General features: G+C 59.6%; 1 protein-coding gene across 1 annotated transcript; it reads left to right on the plus strand.

Annotated features, from left to right (window-relative positions):
* Positions 1–1,476: 1,476 nt before the first annotated feature.
* Positions 1,477–21,685, plus strand: ZMYND19 (zinc finger MYND-type containing 19). The gene is made up of 6 exons (XM_071574579.1): positions 1,477–1,598; positions 2,263–2,322; positions 6,425–6,531; positions 14,514–14,654; positions 16,824–17,004; positions 20,999–21,685. Exons 1-6 carry the CDS (start codon positions 1,548–1,550, stop codon positions 21,140–21,142), a joined length of 684 nt encoding a protein of 227 aa, XP_071430680.1. The 5' UTR covers positions 1,477–1,547; the 3' UTR covers positions 21,143–21,685.

Consider the following 21,685-nt stretch of genomic DNA (forward strand, 5'->3'; position numbering starts at 1 on the left):
AATCCAGAATCCCAGACTGGTTTGGGCTGGGAGGGACCTTAAAGAACATCCAGTGCCACCCCTGCCATGGGCAGGGACACCTTCCATAGCCCAGGTTGATCCAAGCCCTGTCCAGCCTGGCCTTGGACAGTCCCCGAGTTGCCATCAGTGCCCGCAGTGCCCGCACTGATCCCGCCCAGCCCTGCCATGGCCGCTGGACGGCGCTCCGAGGGCCGGGCCGGGACTGCTGCGGGGTCCGGCAGGGTTGGGGGATGGATGGGCGGTCCCTGCGGGGCCCTCCCGGCTCCAGGAATTCCACGGGGCTGTGAGCCTGGACCGCGCTCCGGCCGTGTCCGTGTCCTGTCCGTGCCCGTGCCCCTGTCCCTGTTCGTGCCCCTGTCCGTGTCCGTGTCCGTGCCCCTGTCCCTGTCCCTGTCCTGTCCGTGCCCGTGCCCCTGTCCCTGTTCGTGCCCCTGTCCGTGTCTGTGTCCTGTCCGAGCCCCTTTCCGTGTCCGTGTCCGTGCCCCTGTCGGTGCCCCTGTGCGTGTCCGTGCCCCTGTCCGTGCCCCTGTCCGTGTCCGTGCCCCTGTTCGTGCCCCTGTCCGTGTCCGTGCCCCTGTTCGTGCCCCTGTCCCTGTTCGTGCCCCTGTCCGTGTCCTGTTCGTGCCCCTGTCCCTGTCCGTGCCCCTGTCCGTGTCCGTGCCCCTGTCCGTGTCCTGTCCGTGTCCGTGTCCATGCCCCTGTCCGTGTCCTGTCCGTGTCCATGTCCCTGTCCGTGCCCCTGTCCGTGTCCGTGCCCCAGTCCGTGTCCCTGTCCGTGTCCATGTCCCTGTCTGTGCCCCTGTCCGTGTCCTGTCCGTGTCCCTGTCCGTGTCCATGTCCCTGTCTGTGCCCCTGTCCGTGTCCTGTCCGTGTCCCTGTCCGTGTCCATGTCCCTGTCTGTGCACCTGTCCGTGTCCTGTCCGTGTCCGTGTCCTGTCCGTGTCCGTGTCCTGTCCCTGTCCGTGCCCCCGCTCCTGTCCGTGTCCCCGCAGTGCCGGTGCCCGCCCGCCCGGGCAGCTGCGGGGATTGCCCGTGTCTCCTGTGGCCTGGCCCCGCTCCCGCGCTTCCCCGGCCCCGGGGATGTGTCCGGTCCTGGAATGCCCGTCCCGTCCCGGGGGTGTGCCCATCCCGGGGGTGTTCCCGCTCCGGGATTCCCGCTGTGTTTCCCCCGTCGTGCCGTGCGCGGCCCCTTTAAGCGCGGCCCCGCCCCCGCCCCGGGCGGCGCGAGGCTTCCCGCGAACGTGACGTCACCGCCCGCGCCTCCCGCTCCCGCGCCCGCGCGCGGCCCCCTCCGCCGCCGCGCCCACGTGACCGGCCCCGCGGCGCGCCGCGCGCCCATTGGCCGTCGCGGGGGTGACGCCACCGGGGGCGCTGCGTCGCCATTGGCTGCGGGGCGGCGGCGCGGGCCGCCATTGGCTGCGGGGCGGCGGGCGGGCGGCGCGCGGCGGCCCCGCCCCCCGGGAGTGCGCGAGGCGGCGGCGCGTGGCAGCGCGGGGGGCGCGCGGCGGCCCCGGCCCGGCCCCGCCATGACCGACTTCAAGCTCGGCATCGTCCGGCTCGGCCGCGTGGCCGGGAAGGTGCGGGGGCACCGGGCGGGGACCGGGCGGGCACCGGGCGGGGACCGGCGGGGCGCGGAGGGCCGGGCTCGGCCGAGCCGGGCGGGGCTCGGGGCGGCGGGGCCGCGGCGAAGGGGGCCGGGAGGAGATGGGAAGGGAAGGCTGGGCCCTTACCGGGTCTCACTGGGCCTTACCGGGCCGAACCGTGCGCTACCGGGGCCGTATCGGGCCGGGCCGGGCCCGTGGCGGGGCGGTACCGGCGCCGTGCCGTGCGGTGCTGGGGCCGTGGCAGGGCCCGGCCGGACCGGACCGTGCGGTACCGGCGTCGCACCGCGCCGTGCCGTGCAGTTCCGGGGCTGGGGCGGGGCCATACCGGGCTGTGCTGTGCCGTGCCATCCCGGGGCGGGGCTGGACCGGACCATGCCGGGGTTGGACCGGGCTGTGCTGTGCAGTCCCGGCCCGGCCCGTGCGCTGCCGGGGCCATACCGGGCCGTGCCGGGCCGTGCCATCCCGGGGCGGGGCTGGACCGGACCATGCTGGGGTTGGACCGGGCTGTGCTGTGAAGTCCCGGCCCGGCCCTTGCGCTGCCGGGGCCGTACCGGGCCGGAGCGGGCTCTGCTGTGCCGTGCCGGGCTTGGCCCGTGCCGTGCCGTGCCGTGCTCACGGCGCTCCCGGTGTGTTTCAGACCAAGTACACGCTGATCGACGAGCAGGACATCCCGCTGGTGGAGAGCTACTCGTTCGAGGTGAGCGCCCGTCCGGGACCGCCCCGAACCCACCCGGGGCACCCCCGCCCGCCCTGCCCGGCTGGGACCGCCCCGAACCCCCCCGGGGCACCCCCGGGGCACCCCCGCCCGCCCTGCCCGGCTGGGACCGCCCCGAACCCCCCCGGGGCACCCCCGGGGCACCCCCGCCCGCCCTGCCCGGCTGGGACCGCCCAAACCCCCCCCGGGGCACCCCCGGCCCCTGCCCGGGCTCGGTTTGTCCCCTCTGTGCGTGCCCAGCGCCAACCAAAGCGCCCCTGGAAATGCCCAGCCTGCACCTTCCCTGCTTTGGGCAAGGAAACCCCACCAGTTTTACGTTCCTGAAGCACCAACGTGGAGCTCTCCAAGCAGGAAAGGTTCTGTTTTTTTGGGGGGTTTCCATATTAAACCAGCAGTGGTTTAAGATTTTGTTTATCGTGGAGGTTTCCCTGTTTTCAGTTTGCTGTTCCTGGGCCTTTGGGGAACTGACAACTCGCCTGCCCGGGCCTGGTTGGGCAAACCTTGAAAATGTTCACCCTGAACGTTGGGGGAAAAACTTGAATTGCTGTAACTGGTTGTGGGACCAAAAAAAAGGATTTTCTCTCAACATCCCCTGAAAGAGGGCGAGGGGTCCTGATGAGGCTTTAAAGGAAAAGAATTATTATAAAATCTGCTTGAACTTGGGGTGCTTTTAGAGGAGGGATCATCTTTTGCTGGATTTGTGCAGTGCAGGGAGTGCTTTGGGGGCTGCTCTTCTTTGGGGGCCAGTTCTACTCAGGCCAAGTGACCTGTGGGACTCAAGTGTTTGGTGGCCCAGGGGCTGCCTGGGCTTGGGGGTCTCATCTGTCCCTTGTCTCCAGGCTTGGGGGTCTCAGCCTGTCCCTTGGGTGGTCTCAGCCTGTCCCTTGTCCCCATTCTGTGTGTCTAACCCTGTCCCTTGTCCCCAGGCTTGGGGGTCTCAGCCTGTCCCTTGGGTGGTCTCAGCCTGTCCCTTGTCCCCAGGCTTGGGGGTCTCAGCCTGTCCCTTGGGTGGTCTCAGCCTGTCCCTTGTCCCCAGGCTTGGGGGTCTCAGCCTGTCCCTTGGGTGGTCTCAGCCTGTCCCTTGTCCCCAGGCTTGGGGGTCTCAGCCTGTCCCTTGGGTGGTCTCAGCCTGTCCCTTGTCCCCAGGCTTGGGGGTCTCAGCCTGTCCCTTGGGTGGTCTCAGCCTGTCCCTTGTCCCCAGGCTTGGGGGTCTCAGCCTGTCCCTTGGGTGGTCTCAGCCTGTCGCTTGTCCCCATTCTGGGTGTCTAACCCTGTCCCTTGTCCCCATTCTGGGTGTCTAACCCTGTCCCTTGTCCCCAGGCTTGGGGGTCTCAGCCTGTCCCTTGGGTGGTCTCAGCCTGTCCCTTGTCCCCATTCTGGGTGTCTAACCCTGTCCCTTGTCCCCATTCTGGGTGTCTAACTCTGTCCCTTGTCCCCAGGCTTGGGTAGTCTCAGCCTGTCCCTTGTCCCCAGTTTGGTTTCTCAGCCTGTCCCTTGTCCCCAGGCTGGGTCTCTCAGCCTGTCCCTTGTCCCCAGGCTGGGTCTCTCAGCCTGTCCCTTGTCCCCAGGCTGGGTCTCTCAGCCTGTCCCTTGTCCCCAGGCTGGGTCTCTCAGCCTGTCCCTTGTCCCCAGGCTGGGTCTCTCAGCCTGTCCCTTGTCCCCAGGCTGGGTCTCTCAGCCTGTCCCTTGTCCCCAGGCTGGGTCTCTCAGCCTGTCCCTTGTCCCCAGGCTGGTTTCTCACCCTGTCCCTTGTCCCCAGGCTGGTCTCTCAGCCTGTCCCTTGGGTGGTCTCAGCCTGTCCCTTGTCCCCAGGCTTGGGGGTCTCAGCCTGTCCCTTGGGTGGTCTCACCCTGTCCCTTGTCCCCAGGCTGGGTCTCACCCTGTCCCTTGTCCCCGGGCTGGGTCTCTCAGCCTGTCCCTTGTCCCCAGGCTGGTCTCTCAGCCTGTCCCTTGTCCCCGGGCTGGGTCTCTCAGCCTGTCCCTTGTCCCCGGGCTGGGTCTCTCAGCCTATCCCTTGTCCCCAGGCTGGGTCTCTCAGCCTGTCCCTTGTCCCCAGGCTGGTCTCTCAGCCTGTCCCTTGTCCCCGGGCTGGGTCTCTCAGCCTGTCCCTTGTCCCCGGGCTGGGTCTCTCAGCCTGTCGCTTGTCCCCAGGCTGGGTCTCTCAGCCTGTCCCTTGTCCCCAGGCTGGGTCTCTCAGCCTGTCCCTTGTCCCCAGGCTGGGTCTCTCAGCCTGTCCCTTGTCCCCAGGCTGGGTCTCTCAGCCTGTCCCTTGTCCCCAGGCTGGGTCTCTCAGCCTGTCCCTTGTCCCCAGGCTGGGTCTCTCAGCCTGTCCCTTGTCCCCAGGCTGGGTCTCTCAGCCTGTCCCTTGTCCCCAGGCTGGGTCTCTCAGCCTGTCCCTTGTCCCCAGGCTGGGTCTCTCAGCCTGTCCCTTGTCCCCAGGCTGGGTCTCTCAGCCTGTCCCTTGTCCCCAGGCTGGTCTCTCAGCCTGTCCCTTGTCCCCAGGCTGGGTCTCACCCTGTCCCTTGTCCCCAGGCTTGGGTGGTCTCAGCCTGTCCCTTGGGTAGTCTCAGCCTGTCCCTTGTCCCCAGTTTGGTCTCTCACCCTGTCCCTTGTCCCCAGGCTGGGTCTCACCCTGTCCCTTGGGTGGTCTCACCCTGTCCCTTGTCCCCAGACTGGTCTCTCACCCTGTCCCTTGTCCCCGGGCTGGGTTTCACCCTGTCCCTTGTCCCCGGGCTGGGTTTCACCCTGTCCCTTGTCCCCAGGCTGGGTCTCACCCTGTTCCTTGTCCCCGGGCTGGGTCTCACCCTGTCCCTTGTCCCCGGGCTTGGGTAGTCTCAGCCTGTCCCTTGTCCCCAGGCTGGTCTCTCAGCCTGTCCCTTGTCCCCAGGCTGGGTCTCACCCTGTCCCTTGTCCCCAGGCTTGGGTGGTCTCAGCCTGTCCCTTGGGTAGTCTCAGCCTGTCCCTTGTCCCCAGTTTGGTCTCTCACCCTGTCCCTTGTCCCCGGGCTGGTCTCTCAGCCTGTCCCTTGTCCCCAGGCTGGTCTCTCAGCCTGTCCCTTGTCCCCAGGCTGGTCTCTCAGCCTGTCCCTTGTCCCCAGGCTGGTCTCTCAGCCTGTCCCTTGTCCCCAGGCTGGTCTCTCAGCCTGTCCCTTGTCCCCAGGCTGGTCTCTCAGCCTGTCCCTTGTCCCCAGGCTGGTCTCTCAGCCTGTCCCTTGTCCCCAGGCTGGTCTCTCAGCCTGTCCCTTGTCCCCAGGCTGGTCTCTCAGCCTGTCCCTTGTCCCCAGGCTGGTCTCTCAGCCTGTCCCTTGTCCCCAGGCTGGTCTCTCAGCCTGTCCCTTGTCCCCAGGCTGGTCTCTCAGCCTGTCCCTTGTCCCCAGGCTGGTCTCTCAGCCTGTCCCTTGTCCCCAGGCTGGTCTCTCAGCCTGTCCCTTGTCCCCAGGCTGGTCTCTCAGCCTGTCCCTTGTCCCCAGGCTGGGTCTCAGCCTGTCCCTTGTCCCCAGGCTGGGTCTCAGCCTGTCCCTTGTCCCCAGGCTGGGTCTCTCAGCCTGTCCCTTGTCCCCAGGCTGGGTCTCAGCCTGTCCCTTGTCCCCGGGCTGGGTCTCTCAGCCTGTCCCTGGTCCCCAGGCTGGTCTCTCAGCCTGTCCCTTGTCCCCAGGCTGGGTCTCTCAGCCTGTCCCTTGTCCCCAGGCTGGGTCTCTCAGCCTGTCCCTTGTCCCCAGGCTGGGTCTCTCAGCCTGTCCCTTGTCCCCAGGCTGGGTCTCTCAGCCTGTCCCTTGTCCCCAGGCTGGGTCTCTCAGCCTGTCCCTTGTCCCCAGGCTGGGTCTCTCAGCCTGTCCCTGGTCCCCAGGCTGGGTCTCTCCCCCTGTCCCTGGTCCCCAGGCTGGTCTCTCCCCCTGTCCCTGGTCCCCAGGCTGGGTCTCACCCTGTCCCTTGTCCCCAGGCTGGTCTCTCACCCTGTCCCTTGGGTGGTCTCAGCCTGTCCCTTGTCCCCGGGCTGGGTCTCTCAGCCTGTCCGTGGTCCCCAGGCTGGGTCTCACCCTGTCCCTTGTCCCCAGGCTGGGTCTCACCCTGTCCCTTGTCCCCAGGCTCGCATGGAGGTGGATGCTGATGGAAACGGTGCTAAAATCTTCGCTTACGCCTTCGACAAGAACCGCGGCCGGGGCTCAGGGCGCCTCCTGCACGAGCTGCTCTGGTGGGTATGGAGGGGCAGCAGCTCTGCCACCAGCCTGGGGGGATTTCTCTGCCTGTGGGAGTAGTTCTGAATCCTCTCAGGAGGGTGGAAACCCACAGGTGTGTCTTGGTTTGGTTTGCACTGAGCCCTCACAGGGCACAGCCTGGGAAACCTCAGGCAGGGAGGGCAGGGAGAGGGGAGTGTGGCTGAATCTGGGAGATGCTGCTCAGAGGGAGCAGGGACTGGCTCCTTTTGCAGGTGAACTCTCACCTGTTGAGGGTCTGGTGTGGACAGAGCCCTGGAGAGAAGGACCTTCTGATAGGTTAAAATTCTGGGGCTTTCTGCAGAGCTGCCTGAGGTGATGCTGCTGCTGGGTCCCATCACCTGCTCCATCTTATTGTCCATGTGCTACAAATCCTTGCTTGAAATCCCTCCTGAATTCCAGGGGCCTCCCTTGTGAGAGCAGCTCCCCCTCTGGGCTGGTGAACTGCTCTTTCTAGATTAGTAGAAGAGGTGCAAAGAGAACTGTGATTTCTCTCTGCTGAACAGAACTGTTACTTCTTTTAAAAGCCTTTTTTTTATTAATTTTTTGGGCCTAGGATGTAGCTGTGCTTTCTTCATTGTTCCAGGTTCCCTTCAATCCCCCAAACCAGGCTTGGAGGGAGACAGGAAAAATATCAGGGATTATTGTTATTAATATTATTTACAATCTGCTCATTAAATCTGGATTTTAACCTGCATCTGTTAATGTTTAATCTCATTGCACTTGTAACTTGGGTGAAATGCTGCAATAGGTGGAATAAATCAGTGCCAGGCACTGCTCTGACCCTCCCACATTAATAACTGTGAGAAGCACTAAAACAGCACCTTAAAATCCTTCAGGCAGTGCAGGTGATGACAGTCCAGCTATTTGCTTATACACACCTCAGTCACTGCCTCTTCTGGGGTGTTTTACTCAAACTGGGAAATAATTCAAATGTTTTCAGTTGGGAAATTCAAATTGTGCCCCTTGAGCATGTGCTGGGGTTAAACCCCAGAGGCTTTGGGGTGTCACTGCCAGGCAGGTGGAGCTGCACTTCTGCAGCTGCAAAGGCAAAGTCTGCTGGAAAAGATGAAATATTTCAGCTGCTCTGCAGGTTCAGTTTGCTCTGGAGGGGCTGCTGTGATACCAAACATTGCCCCATGTCCTGCAGGGCTGAGTCTCAGTGAAATTCCTGCCCCTCCTCAACAGAGGAGTTTTCCTCCCGTGCTCTGAGCACAAAGCTGAGCTGTGGAGCAGTGGCAGGTCCTTCCCTGGTGAACAGGAGCAGTGGCAGGTCCTTCCCTGGTGAACAGGAGCAGTGGCAGGTCCTTCCCTGGTGAACAGGAGCAGTGGCAGGTCCTTCCCTGGTGAGGAGCAGCAGTGGCAGGTCCTTCCCTGGTGAGGAGCAGCAGTGGCAGGTCCTTCCCCTGGTGAGGAGCAGCAGTGGCAGGTCCTTCCCTGGTGAACAGCAGCAGTGGCAGGTCCTTCCCCAGGTGAGGAGCAGCAGTGGCAGGTCCTTCCCCAGGTGAGGAGCAGCAGTGGCAGCTCCTTCCCTGGTGAACAGGAGCAGTGGCAGGTCCTTCCCTGGTGAACAGGAGCAGTGGCAGCTCCTTCCCTGGTGAACAGGAGCAGTGGCAGCTCCTTCCCTGGTGAACAGGAGCAGTGGCAGGTCCTTCCCAGGTGAGGAGCAGCAGTGGCAGGTCCTTCCCTGGTGAGGAGCAGCAGTGGCAGGTCCTTCCCAGGTGAGGAGCAGCAGTGGCAGGTCCTTCCCTGGTGAGGAGCAGCAGTGGCAGGTCCTTCCCCAGGTGAGGAGCAGCAGTGGCAGCTCCTTCCCTGGTGAACAGGAGCAGTGGCAGCTCCTTCCCTGGTGAACAGGAGCAGTGGCAGGTCCTTCCTTCCCCTGGTGAACAGGAGCAGTGGCAGGTCCTTCCCAGGTGAGGAGCAGCAGTGGCAGGTCCTTCCCAGGTGAGGAGCAGCAGTGGCAGGTCCTTCCTTCCCCTGGTGAACAGGAGCAGTGGCAGGTCCTTCCCAGGTGAGGAGCAGCAGTGGCAGGTCCTTCCCCAGGTGAGGAGCAGCAGTGGCAGGTCCTTCCCAGGTGAGGAGCAGCAGTGGCAGGTCCTTTCCCAGGTGAGGAGCAGCAGTGGCAGGTCCTTCCCAGGTGAGGAGCAGCAGTGGCAGGTCCTTCCCCAGGTGAGGAGCAGCAGTGGCAGGTCCTTCCCTGGTGAGGAGCAGCAGTGGCAGGTCCTTCCCCAGGTGAGGAGCAGCAGTGGCAGGTCCTTCCCTGGTGAGGAGCAGCAGTGGCAGGTCCTTCCCCTGGTGAGGAGCAGCAGTGGCAGGTCCTTCCCAGGTGAACAGGAGCAGTGGCAGGTCCTTCCCCTGGTGAGGAGCAGCAGTGGCAGGTCCTTCCCCTGGTGAGGAGCAGCAGTGGCAGGTCCTTCCCTGGTGAGGAGCAGCAGTGGCAGGTCCTTCCCCTGGTGAGGAGCAGCAGTGGCAGGTCCTTCCCAGGTGAACAGGAGCAGTGGCAGGTCCTTCCCTGGTGAGGAGCAGTGGCAGGTCCTTCCCAGGTGAGGAGCAGCAGTGGCAGGTCCTTCCTCAGGTGAGGAGCAGCAATGGCAGGTCCTTCCCCAGGTGAGGAGCAGCAGTGGCAGGTCCTTCTCCTGGTGAGGAGCAGCAGTGGCAGGTCCTTCTCCTGGTGAGGAGCAGCAGTGGCAGGTCCTTCCCAGGTGAGGAGCAGCAGTGGCAGGTCCTTCCCTGGTGAACAGGAGCAGTGGCAGGTCCTTCCCAGGTGAGGAGCAGTGGCAGGTCCTTCCCAGGTGAGGAGCAGCAGTGGCAGGTCCTTCCCTGGTGAACAGGAGCAGTGGCAGGTCCTTCCCAGGTGAGGAGCAGTGGCAGGTCCTTCCCAGGTGAGGAGCAGCAGTGGCAGGTCCTTCCCTGGTGAACAGGAGCAGTGGCAGGTCCTTCCCTGGTGAGGAGCAGCAGTGGCAGGTCCTTTCCCAGGTGAGGAGCAGCAATGGCAGCTCCTTCCCAGGTGAGGAGCAGCAGTGGCAGGTCCTTCCCAGGTGAGGAGCAGCAGTGGCAGGTCCTTCCTTCCCCTGGTGAACAGGAGCAGTGGCAGGTCCTTCCCCAGGTGAGGAGCAGCAGTGGCAGGTCCTTCCCTGGTGAGGAGCAGCAGTGGCAGCTCCTTCCCTGGTGAGGAGCAGCAGTGACAGGTCCTTCCCTGGTGAACAGGAGCAGTGGCAGGTCCTTCCCCTGGTGAACAGGAGCAGTGGCAGGTCCTCCCCTGGTGAACAGGAGCAGTGGCAGGTCCTTCCCCAGGTGAGGAGCAGCAGTGGCAGGTCCTTTCCCAGGTGAGGAGCAGCAGTGGCAGGTCCTTTCCCAGGTGAGGAGCAGCAGTGGCAGGTCCTTCCCTGGTGAACAGGAGCAGCAGTGGCAGGTCCTTCCCTGGTGAGGAGCAGCAGTGGCAGCTCCTTCCCTGGTGAACAGGAGCAGCAGTGGCAGGTCCTTCCCTGGTGAACAGGAGCAGCAGTGGCAGGTCCTTTCCCAGGTGAGGAGCAGCAGTGGCAGGTCCTTCCCCTGGTGAACAGGAGCAGTGGCAGGTCCTTCCCTGGTGAGGAGCAGCAGTGGCAGGTCCTCCCCTGGTGAGGAGCAGTGGCAGGTCCTCCCCTGGTGAGGAGCAGTGGCAGCTCCTTCCCTGGTGAGGAGCAGCAGTGGCAGGGCCTTCCCAGGTGAGGAGCAGCAGTGGCAGGGCCTTCCCTGGTGAGGAGCAGTGGCAGGTCCTTCCCTGGTGAGGAGCAGCAGAGCTGGAGGTCCTGCAGCCTGGGAGAGGCAGCAGAGCTGGGCAGGCAGTTCCCAGTGCCAGCCTTGAGTCTCTGGGAGAAATAAAAGCAAAGAACAGGAGTTACTCAGCCAGAGGGGTGTAATTAAATTATTTTCTGCACATGGACCCCTCCAAATCTGGAAAACCAACCCCACTGTGGGTTGAGATCAGTGTTAGATGCAAATAAGGCAGGTTTTTGAATTTTTATTTTTTTACATGTGTTAAGGAGGTATCTTTGCTCATGTCATGAGGCCCCTGGGACAGAAAATTTGCAGCTGCTGGAGCTGCAGCCAGGCCAGGGACATGGTGTGAGTCTTGGGGTGTCTTGCACAGGGCAAGGAGTTGGACTTGATGACCCTGATGGGTCCCTTCCAGCTTGGCATATTCTGTGATTGTCCCCAAGGCCTCCTGCCCTCTGCAGGGAGGCACTAAATGGGCACCAAGAGCTGAAAAATCCCCCAGTGGGCTGCAGTAATTCTTCCAGCAAGAGCTTCCTGAAAGTTCTTCAGCCTCTCTGGTGCTTCTGTGTGTTCCACGTGCACTCTGGGCCCCCCATGGCAGGGTTTGTGTCCCTGGCTGGGCACCTGCAGGGCTCTGCCACCCCCCTGTTCCCTGGGGAGCACATTGGTCATGGGTGTCACCAACTGCATGTTCAACAAGACATCTCAGACCTGATTTCTGGGGTTGTGGGGGTTTTTCAGAGCTTTTTTAGAGCACTTGCCCTCATGCTGTCCTTGTGCCTGGCATTGCTGTGTTGGTTCTGAGCTGCTGCAGCACCAAGGGGCAGTGCCAGGTTCAAGCCCTGGCTGCAGTGTCCCCCCTGGCATCCTGGGGGAGCTCAGGGACCACCCTGAGTGTGGCATTACTGGCCCTGGGCCCTCAGCCCAGTGCTGTGGTGACAGGGGATGTGTCCAGGGCCAGGTTGGTCACCAGCAAGGCCCAAGTTCCACCTTCCTTTGGCACTTGGGGACGTGGCAAAGCTGGCAGTGTTGGAGAGGAGGGTGGTCTCATGCCAGGAGGGGCTCCTGGGGAGGAGATTTGCTTTTGGGGGATGTGGGGGCAGCTCTGGGCTGTTTGGGGCAGTGATGGATGTGCCACCCTGCTCTGAATTCCTGGTGCCAGGGAAAAAACCTCCCTCCTTCCCCAACAGTTCTGAACTCTTGTCTAATCCATTTTTAACTTATTTCTTAACTTGATCTTGGACTTCCCTTTTCCCCTGCACAGTTTTGCTCTTCTGTCTCCTCTGGGATTCCTTGTTCCTACCTGTGCCATCCCTCCAGCTGGCACCGTGTCCTGGCTCACCCTGAGCCCCTTGTCCCCCTCCCTGTCCCCATCTCTGCCTGCTGGGCATCCTCAGTTCCCCCCTGGCTTCACCCCTGGGGCCCTCCAACCATCCCAAAGCAGCTTTTCCTGCACTGGCTCCTGCCAAAGGGCAGCTTAGGTGGGATATTGGGGAAAAAATTCCTCCCTGTGTTGGTGGGCAGGCCCTGGAATGGATTTCCCAGAGGATGCCCCATCCCTGGGAGTGTCCCAGGCCAGGCTGGACAGGGCTTGGAGCAGCCTGGGACAGTGGGAGGTGTCCCTGCCCATGGCAGGGGGTGGGATGGGATCATTTTAAGGTCCTTTCCAAAACCAGGTTGTGACTCTGTGCTTCCTCCTCCAGGGCATTCCAGCAGACTCCTTTCCATGGTTTGTTTGTTTTTAGGTGTGTGGGTTCCATTTTTAATTTTTTTCCCCAAAAGAAAGATTTTCCTCATTTTCCCTCCCAAGGGAAGAGCTTCTCCCTGTTCCTGGAGGCCCAGGGGAGTCCCTGGCAGGAGCTCCAGGCTCTGTCCTGGTACAGGAATTGCCTCCTGGGAGCTCTGGAGGTGCTGCTTGTGTAGCCTCTCCAAGGGAATTGTACTCATTAAATTCTGGGAGGTTTGGGGAGCACTCATTAAATTCCAGGAAATTTTATGGGATGTGAACTGCAGGTGGAGTTTTTTGTACCCCCAGGGTGTATAATTTGCCATATCTGGATGGATTTGGGCCAAGAAAACAAAATCCTCCATTTTTCATTGTCAGTCACACTGAAATGAACTTCCTTGTCCTGGGAGATGCTGAGCTTTGGGAAGGGAGAAAAAAAGGGGGGCTTTTTTTAATTGGGCAAATATCTATTTATAGTTGAATGAACCATTTGAACTGAAATGTTCAGTAAGGGCTGAGCAGGACTGGGAGAAGCTCTGGGAAGGGTCTCCTGGGAGGAGGAGCTGCACAACCCTCAGTGAGCTCTGCCAGCTCTGCTGTGTCCTCCTCCTCCTCCTCCTCCTCCCTGTGCTGGGAAGGTCCTGCTGGCACAGCAAACACCTGGCTGGAGACAGAGCTGCTGGCCAGGCCTTGCTGCCAGGTGGGATGGGCATTCCCTCAGGAAACACAGGAACTTGTCCTGGCATGAGGGTGTTGGACAGTGAACTTGATGAGCCAGAGGAAGGAAAGATGAAAGGAAGGGGGAAAGGGAAGTGGGAAGTGTTGGAAGGCAGAGGGAGGACTCAGCACCTCCTGCCTTGTGCTCCTCTTTGGGGTTGGGGCAACTTCCAGGTGTCTCTTGGTCAATTCTGGAGTCATTTCAGACTTCCAGGGTGTTACACACAATTAGAGTCTGAAAAGCATTTGCAGACACAGTGAAACCTCCACCCTGTTCCTTGCTAATGACATTTCCTCATCAATAACAAGCTCTGGGGCTCCACATTGAGGCCAAACTTGCCCAAATGTGTCTGAGAGAATTTCTTATTAAAATAATGAAGCAGAGCTGGCACCTTTCAGGTGTGCTCTGTGAGGATGGTCATTGCAGAGCCCTCCTGCAGTAACAGTCTGTGCACCTGAGCAGTGGGATTGCACTGACACTGGTCCATGAGGGTCTTCTAGTCAACTCTTTTCTCATGGAAATAACCTGCTGGAACAAGTGACTCTCCTGGGAGTTGTCCCTGGAGTCTGTTGGCAGCCCAAGGGGCATTTTGCTGTTGTTATGGGTTCACCAAGGTGGGCCTAGATTTGGGCTCTGGAGTTTGGACTAGGCCAAAGCTGTCAGCTGACCTGAGCTGGGCTGAGCTGTCAGCTGACCTGAGCTGGGCTGAGCCAACAGCTGAGCTGAGCTGGGCTGAGCTCACAGCTGACCTGAGCTGGGCTGAGCCAACAGCTGACCTGAGCTGGGCTGAGCCAACAGCTGACCTGAGCTGGGCTGAGCCGACAGCTGACCTGAGCTGGGCTGAGCCGACAGCTGAGCTGAGCTGGGCTGAGCCAACAGCTGAGCTGAGCTGGGCTGAGCCAACAGCTGGCCTGAGCTGGGCTGAGCTGTCAGCTGACCTGAGCTGGGCTGAGCCGACAGCTGACCTGAGCTGGGCTGAGCCGACAGCTGACCTGAGCTGGGCTGAGCTGACAGCTGAGCTGAGCTGGGCTGAGCCAACAGCTGACCTGAGCTGGGCTGAGCCGACAGCTGACCTGAGCTGGGCTGAGCCAACAGCTGACCTCTTCTAGCCAGTAATTTTGTATTCCATACCACATTATGACATCATCTCCAGGGCAGTAGGAACCAGTGTGGGAGTGGTTAAGGCAGTCACTTCTCAGCCTCCTCTTGGGAGGACTCACGATGCTGTCCCAGGGAGGATGGAGAGGACCAGGCCCACCACTGGCTCACAGGGTACCTCAGGAAAGTAAACTGTGTTGTTCTGGGTCTCTCCTTTCTGCTTGGGTTTGTCTCCCTGGGGAATAAGCTTCTTCTTCTTAAGTAATGTGTAGTTAGGACAGTAGAATTTGTGTGTTCGTTAAGAAGTTGAGGTGGGGAACTTGTTGTTGCAGACTTGTGTGAGTGAATATTTGTACTCTCTTCTAATTGTCTCTTTCTTTCTGTGAAAAATATATGTAGATTTAGTATAAATGCAGTTTGAAGTGGTTTTTCCTTTCCCCTCTCTTTTCCTCCCTTTCCCTGGTGTTAGGAGGGAGGCTTTTCTCTCTGTGCTTGGGGGGGTTGGCAGTTGCTGATCTCAAACCAAGACATGGTGCCACCAGGTCAAAACACAGACAACACTGTGTGTTGCCTCTGGAAAGCCTCTGGAAAGCCTCTGGAATTGCTGTGATCCCTTTTTTCCAGCTGTGGAAGCCTTTTCATTGCTGGTTTTGTGTCCCCAGGGAGAGGCACCGGGGAGGGATTGCCCCTGGCTTCCAGGTGGTGCACCTCAACTCGGTGACCGTGGACAACCGCCTGGACAATCTGCGCCTCGTGCCCTGGGGCTGGAAGCCCAAAGCTGAGGAAATCTCCAGCAAACAAAGGTATGGCAGAGCCTGGCAGGGCAGAAATGAAAGTATCTCAGGTTGTTGGCTCCTTCCTGCAGAGATTTTTGTCTTGGCAGAGGTTTGCCCTTGGTCTCAGTGCACATCTCGGTGTCTTTGCCTCCTCTCCTGGGGCTGGGGCTGTGCAGGGACATCCACCCTGAGGTGACACCAACAGGTCCTGCAGTGCCAGGTGCTGCCAGGCAGGGAGCAGGACCTCAGTGGGGTGGGCACATCTCAGTGCCCCCATTGCTCAGGCACTGCAGTTCCAGCACATTCTGCGGCAGCTGCAGGAGCCTCTGCTTGGCAATGGCACTTGGGGGCTTCCTGGGCTCAGCTCCCACCACCTCCCTCCACCACCACCACCTCCCTCCACCACCACCACCACCACCTCCCTCCACCACCACCACCACCACCTCCCTCCACCACCACCACCACCACCTCCCTCCACCACCACCACCACCACCTCCCTCCACCACCACCACCACCTCCCTCCACCACCACCACCACCTCCTCCCTCCACCACCACCACCACCTCCCTCCCACCACCACCACCTCCCTCCCACCACCACCACCACCTCCCTCCCACCACCACCACCACCTCCCTCCCACCACCACCACCACCTCCCTCCCACCACCACCACCACCTCCCTCCCACCACCACCACCACCTCCCTCCCACCACCACCACCACCTCCCTCCCACCACCACCACCTCCTCCCTCCACCACCACCACCACCTCCCTCCACCACCACCACCACCTCCCTCCACCACCACCACCACCACCACCTCCCTCCACCACCACCACCACCTCCCTCCACCTCCCTCCACCACCACCACCTCCCTCCACCACCACCTCCCTCCACCCCCTCCTTCCCCCCCCCACCACCACCTCCCTCCACCACCACCACCTCCCTCCACCACCACCACCTCCCTCCACCACCACCACCTCCCTCCACCACCACCTCCCTCCACCCCCTCCTTCCCCCCCCCACCACCACCTCCCTCCACCACCACCACCACCTCCCTCCACCACCACCACCACCTCCCTCCACCTCCCTCCACCACCACCACCTCCCTCCACCACCACCACCACCACCACCTCCCTCCACCCCCTCCTTCCCCCCCCACCACCACCTCCTTCCACCACCACCACCATCACCACCTCCCACCACCACCACCTCCTTCCCCCACCTCCTCCCGCCACCACCTCCCTCCCCCCCACCACCTCCCTCCCCCCCACCACCTCCCTCCCCCCCCCACCACCTCCCTCCCCCCCCCCACCACCTCCCTCCCCCCCCCCACCACCTCCCTCCCTCCCACCACCACCACCTCCCTCCCTCCCACCACCACCACCTCCCTCCCTCCCACCACCACCACCTCCCTCCCTCCCACCACCACCACCTCCCTCCCTCCCACCACCACCACCTCCCTCCCTCCCACCACCACCACCACCTCCCTCCCACCACCACCACCACCTCCCTCCCACCACCACCACCACCTCCCTCCCACCACCACCACCACCTCCCTCCCACCACCACCACCACCTCCCTCCCACCACCACCACCACCTCCCTCCCACCACCACCACCACCTCCCTCCACCACCACCACCACCTCCCTCCCACCACCACCACCACGCTGTGCTTGCTGATGTTCCTCAGCACATCAGCCTCCCCATGCCCGGCTGGCTCTGGTTAACTGATGATGTGGCACAGTGGGAGACCCACAGGCCTCACCTCCCACTCTTCTCCTGCAGCAGCTGCACATCAGGGTGTTTGGGGCTTGTGGAACTCACTTGGAGGAGGTGCAGTGAGTTCCAAATGCTCTGAGTGACTCTGGGAGTCCAAGAACAAGAAACAGACTTGGAGGCAGAAATAATTCTGACCTGATGTAAATGATTGTGCACAGAAGTAATTTTGCTTGATAGAAATGCTGATTGGTACTTTTAAACTTTTAGTTTTGGTGCTTAGGCTGAAATACCTCTAAAAATACCCAATATATGAAGAGTATTTGTAGTGTGAGGGTTAAATACAATTTTAACTCTACTTACGTGTAGTCTGAGGGGTCAATACAGTGTTAACTCCACTTACTTTATTACTAAACTTGCAATCAGCTTCCCTGTGTGCTCACCATGAACTCCCCCACCCCCTTGGTGCTTGTTTTTCCCAGGGAACAGAGCCTGTACTGGCTGGCAATCCAGCAGCTCCCCACGGACCCCATAGAGGAGCAGTTTCCTGTCCTGAATGTAACCAGATACTACAACGCCAACGGCGACGTGGTGGAGGAGGAGGAGAACTCCTGCACATACTATGAATGTCACTACCCCCCGTGCACAATGATTGAAAAACAGGTGTGTCCAGGCAGCTGGGAGGGAGCAGCTCAGCCCTTGGCATCCAGCATTTATTTGCCCCTGAAAATGGAAAGCTTTCCTTGTGCCACTCAGTTGCTAAAGGCAATAATTCTTTTAAACTGGGATTTCTTTGGGCTGAGCCTTGAGTGCTAATTCTGAGCTGCAGAGAGTGGAGGTGTGAGCTGGGATTGCTGCCATAAAGCCAGGTGGAAGCTTTCCCCTGGGAAGCAGAGCTGGAATGAGGGAACAGCTGTAGGAGAAGCTTTGTAAGAGGTTTGGGGCAATGGTGGAATCAAAAAATAACCTGATTACCTTTCCTGAGCAGAGGGGGCATTTGAGGGGCCTTTTCTCAGGGGAGAGCTGGGGCTCTGCTGCAGCAGAGTCAGAGCATGAGCTGCCAAGGGCTGTGCCCCTGCCACACTCGGGGCCTTACCTGCAAACAGGGCCCTTTAGGGTAACAAATGCTGAAATCCTTGTGTTCCACTTGTTGGTTTGGGGAAGGGAATGTTTGCAAAAACCACCTTCAATGGCCTGGGTTTGGAAAAGGGTGAGCTCTGCCTTTTGTTTGGCTCTGAGTACAAAAGCTCCCTGGGTGAGTGTGGCAGTGGCTGAGCTTGTGCTGCCCTCCTGGTAGTTCCTGAATTGAAGGGTTTGGAGTTGGAAGATAATTCCTGAATTGAAGGGGTTTGGAGCTGGAAGATAATTCCTGAATTGAAGGGGTTTGGAGCTGGAAGATAATTCCTGAATTGAAGGGGTTTGGAGTTGGAAGATGATAATTCCTGAATTGAAGGGGTTTGGAGCTGGAAGATGATAATTCCTGAATTGAAGGGGTTTGGAGTTGGAAGATGATAATTCCTGAATTGAAGGGGTCTGGAGTTGGAAGATAATTCCTGAATTGAAGGGGTTTGGAGTTGGAAGATAATTCCTGAATTGAAGGGGTTTGGAGCTGGAAGATGATAATTCCTGAATTGAAGGGGTCTGGAGTTGGAAGATAATTCCTGAATTGAAGGGGTTTGGAGCTGGAAGATGATAATTCCTGAATTGAAGGGGTTTGGAGCTGGAAGATGATAATTCCTGAATTGAAGGGGTTTGGAGCTGGAAGATGATAATTCCTGAATTGAAGGGATCTGGAGTTGGAAGATGATAATTCCTGAATTGAAGGGATCTGGAGTTGGAAGATGATAATTCCTGAATTGAAGGGGTTTGGAGCTGGAAGATGATAATTCCTGAATTGAAGGGGTTTGGAGCTGGAAGATGATAATTCCTGAATTGAAGGGGTTTGGAGCTGGAAGATAATTCCTGAATTGAAGGGGTTTGGAGCTGGAAGATGATTCCTGAATTGAAGGGGTTTGGAGCTGGAAGATGATAATTCCTGAATTGAAGGGATCTGGAGTTGGAAGATGATAATTCCTGAATTGAAGGGGTTTGGAGCTGGAAGATGATAATTCCTGAATTGAAGGGGTTTGGAGCTGGAAGATAATTCCTGAATTGAAGGGGTTTGGAGCTGGAAGATGATTCCTGAATTGAAGGGGTTTGGAGCTGGAAGATGATAATTCCTGAATTGAAGGGGCTTGGAGCTGGAAGATGATAATTCCTGAATTGAAGGGGCTTGGAGTTGGAAGATGATAATTCCTGAATTGAAGGGGTTTGGAGCTGGAAGATGATAATTCCTGAATTGAAGGGGTTTGGAGTTGGAAGAAAATTCCTGAATTGAAAGGGCTTGGAGTTGGAAGATGATAATTCCTGAATTGAAGGGGTCTGGAGTTGGAAGATAATTCCTGAATTGAAGGGGTTTGGAGTTGGAAGTTGAGGCTGGCAAAGCAGCAGCTCTGTGAGGACAAATGTGAAGTGCTCCAATATTTTTTGACAAGAGCAGCTGTAAAAGCCACAAATGCAGTTGCTGCAGAACCTCCTGATGCTGTGACAGTCACAGGGGGGTGTTTGTGTTTCACAGAATCACTGAGGGGGTTGGGTGGGAAGGGAGCTTAGAGATCCCCTCCTTCCCTCCCCACTGAAGAGCCCCTGGGAGGGACAGTCCCTCCAACAGCCTGCCCTCAGTGTGGGGTCAGGGCAAGGAGCTGAGCTGGCTCAGTGGATCCAGAGACTCCTTCCCAGCTCCAAGGCCAGTCAGCACCACGAGCCTGAGAGCACAACTGGGTTTAGTTAAGCCAAGCTTTGGGAAGGTTGTTTTAAATAGTCACTTCAGATGGTGAATTTCTGAATCAGAATCCCAGACAGGTTTGGGTTGAAGGGACCTTAAAGATCATCTCATTCCATCCCCTGCCATGGGCAGGGACACACCTTCTACTAGACAAGGTCTCTCCAAGCCCTGTCCAACCTGGCCTGGGACACTCCCAGGGATGGGGCAGCCACAGCTGGTCTGGGCACCTGTGCCAGGGCCTGCCCACCCTCACAGTCAGGAATTCCTTCCCAGTATCCCATCTATCCCTGCCCTCTGGCAGTGGGAAGCCATTCCCTGTGTCCTGTCACCCATTTGTGACACTCCTGAAAGACCTGACCATGAACCTCCTTGGGAGTGATGTTGGGTTCTTCCTTGGGAATGCAGTTGGGTTCTTCCTTGGGAATGCTGTTGGGTTCTTGCTTGGGAATGCTGGGGGGACTTTTCTTGGGAATGCAGTTGGGTTCTTGCTTGGGAATGCTGTTGGGTTCTTCCTTGGGAATGCTGTTGGGTTCTTCCTGGGAATGCTGGGGGGACTTTTCTTGGGAATGCTGTTGGGTTCTTCCTTGGGAATGCAGTTGGGTTCTTCCTGGGAATGCTGGGTGGGCTTTTCTTGGGAGTGCAGTTGTTTTTTTTTCCTGGGAATGCTGTTGGGGCTTTTCTTGGGAGTGGCATTGAGGTTCTTCTTGGGAATGCTGTTGGGTTTTTCCCTGGGAATGCTGGGGGAGCTTTCCCTTGGCATGCTGGGGGCTTTTCTTGGGAATGCTGAGGGGGGGGTTCTTCTTGGGAGTGATGATGGGATTCTCTTTGGGAGTGACATCGGGGTTCTCCTTGGGAATGCTGTTGGGTTTTTTCCTTGGGAATGCTGTTGGGTTTTTTCCTTGGGAATGCTGTTGGGTTTTTTCCTTGGGAATGCTGTTGGGTTTTTTCCTTGGGAATGCTGTTGGGGCTTTCCTTGGGAATGCTGGGGGGTTCTCCTTGGGAGTGACATTGGGGTTCTCCTTGGCAGTGATGCTGAGGTTCTCCTTGGGAATGCTGTGGGATTTTTCCCTGGGAATGCTGTTGGAGCTCTCCTTGGGAATGCTGGGGGCCTTTTCTTGGGAGTGATGTTGATGTTCTCCTTGGGAATGCTGGGGGGGCTTTTCTTGGGAATGCTGTTGGGTTTTTCCCTGGGAATGCTGGGGGGGCTCTCCTTGGGAATGCCGTGGGAGCTCTCCTGGGAATGCCGGGGGGGTTCTCCTTGGGAATGCTGGGCGGGCTCTCCTTGGGAATGCTGGGGGGCTCTCCTGGGCAGGCTGGGCAGGCTCTCCTGGGCAGGCTGGGCAGGCTCTCCTGGGCACACTGGGGGGCTCTCCCGGGCACGCTGGGGGGCTCTCCTTGGGAATGCCAGGGGGGCTCTCCTGGGCACACTGGGGGGCTCTCCTGGGCATGCCGGGGGGGCTCTCCTTGGGAATGCCAGGGGGGCTTTCCTTGGGCAGGCTGGGGGGCTCTCCTGGGCACGCTGGGGGGCTCTCCTTGGGAATGCCAGGGGGGCTCTCCCGGGCACGCCGGGGAGCTCTCCCGGGCACACTGGGGGGGCTCTCCCGGGCACACTGGGGGGGCTCTCCCGGGCAGGCTGGGGGGGCTCTCCCGGGCACGCCGGGGGGCTCTCCCGGGCACACTGGGGGGGCTCTCCCGGGCAGGCTGGGGGGGCTCTCCCGGGCACGCCGGGGGGCTCTCCCGGGCACACTGGGGGGCTCTCCCGGGCACGCTGGTGTTCCCCGTGCCCCGGGCAGCCCGTGTGACGTGCCCCGTGTGCTCCCTGTGCCCCCCCAGCTGCGGGAGTTCAACATCTGCGGGCGCTGCCAGGTGGCGCGGTACTGCGGGGCGCAGTGCCAGCAGAAGGACTGGCCCGCGCACAAGAAGCACTGCCGGGAGAAGAGGCGGCCCCTGCAGCAGGAGCTGGGCCCCGAGCGGTGATGGCGGCGGGCACAGCGCCCTCCCCAGGCTGGGCACCGCTCTCGCCCCGTGGCACAGACTGCCTGGCCGAGCCAGAGGCACTGACGACAAACCGACCCTGGGATGCTTGAGCAGAACGGCTGAGTGGACTAAGCCAGTGACTGGTGCTGTGGAAAGGGATTGGCTCTGCCCTTCCAGTATTATATTCTCAAGCAAAGACTACTGTGGAGGCTCCAGGCAGGAGGCTTCTCCTTATTTATATGTTAATACGTTTGTAAACTCATGTACAGTTTTTGTTAGGAATTCTTGATAGCACTCATTAACTGTAACGTTCAGATGAGAACATGTTGTTGGCCTAAAAGTTGAAAAAAAGGAAAAAAAAAAAACAAGAAAAAAAAGGTCATGTAGCAAAAGCTTTTTCCTCCCATGTGGCAGAAGTGTCTGTGGCAGTGCCAGGGCCGGCGGGCAGGCCTGGCATCAGCACTTACTCTGGAGAACTCTGCATGGAAGTTCTATTTAAAAAAAAAAACCCAAACAAAAAAAGAGCAAAGTAAAGGTTGGAAT

The sequence above is a fragment of the Pithys albifrons genome, chromosome 20, assembly GCF_047495875.1.
Source record: "Pithys albifrons albifrons isolate INPA30051 chromosome 20, PitAlb_v1, whole genome shotgun sequence".
NCBI classification, from domain to species: Eukaryota; Metazoa; Chordata; class Aves; order Passeriformes; family Thamnophilidae; genus Pithys; species Pithys albifrons.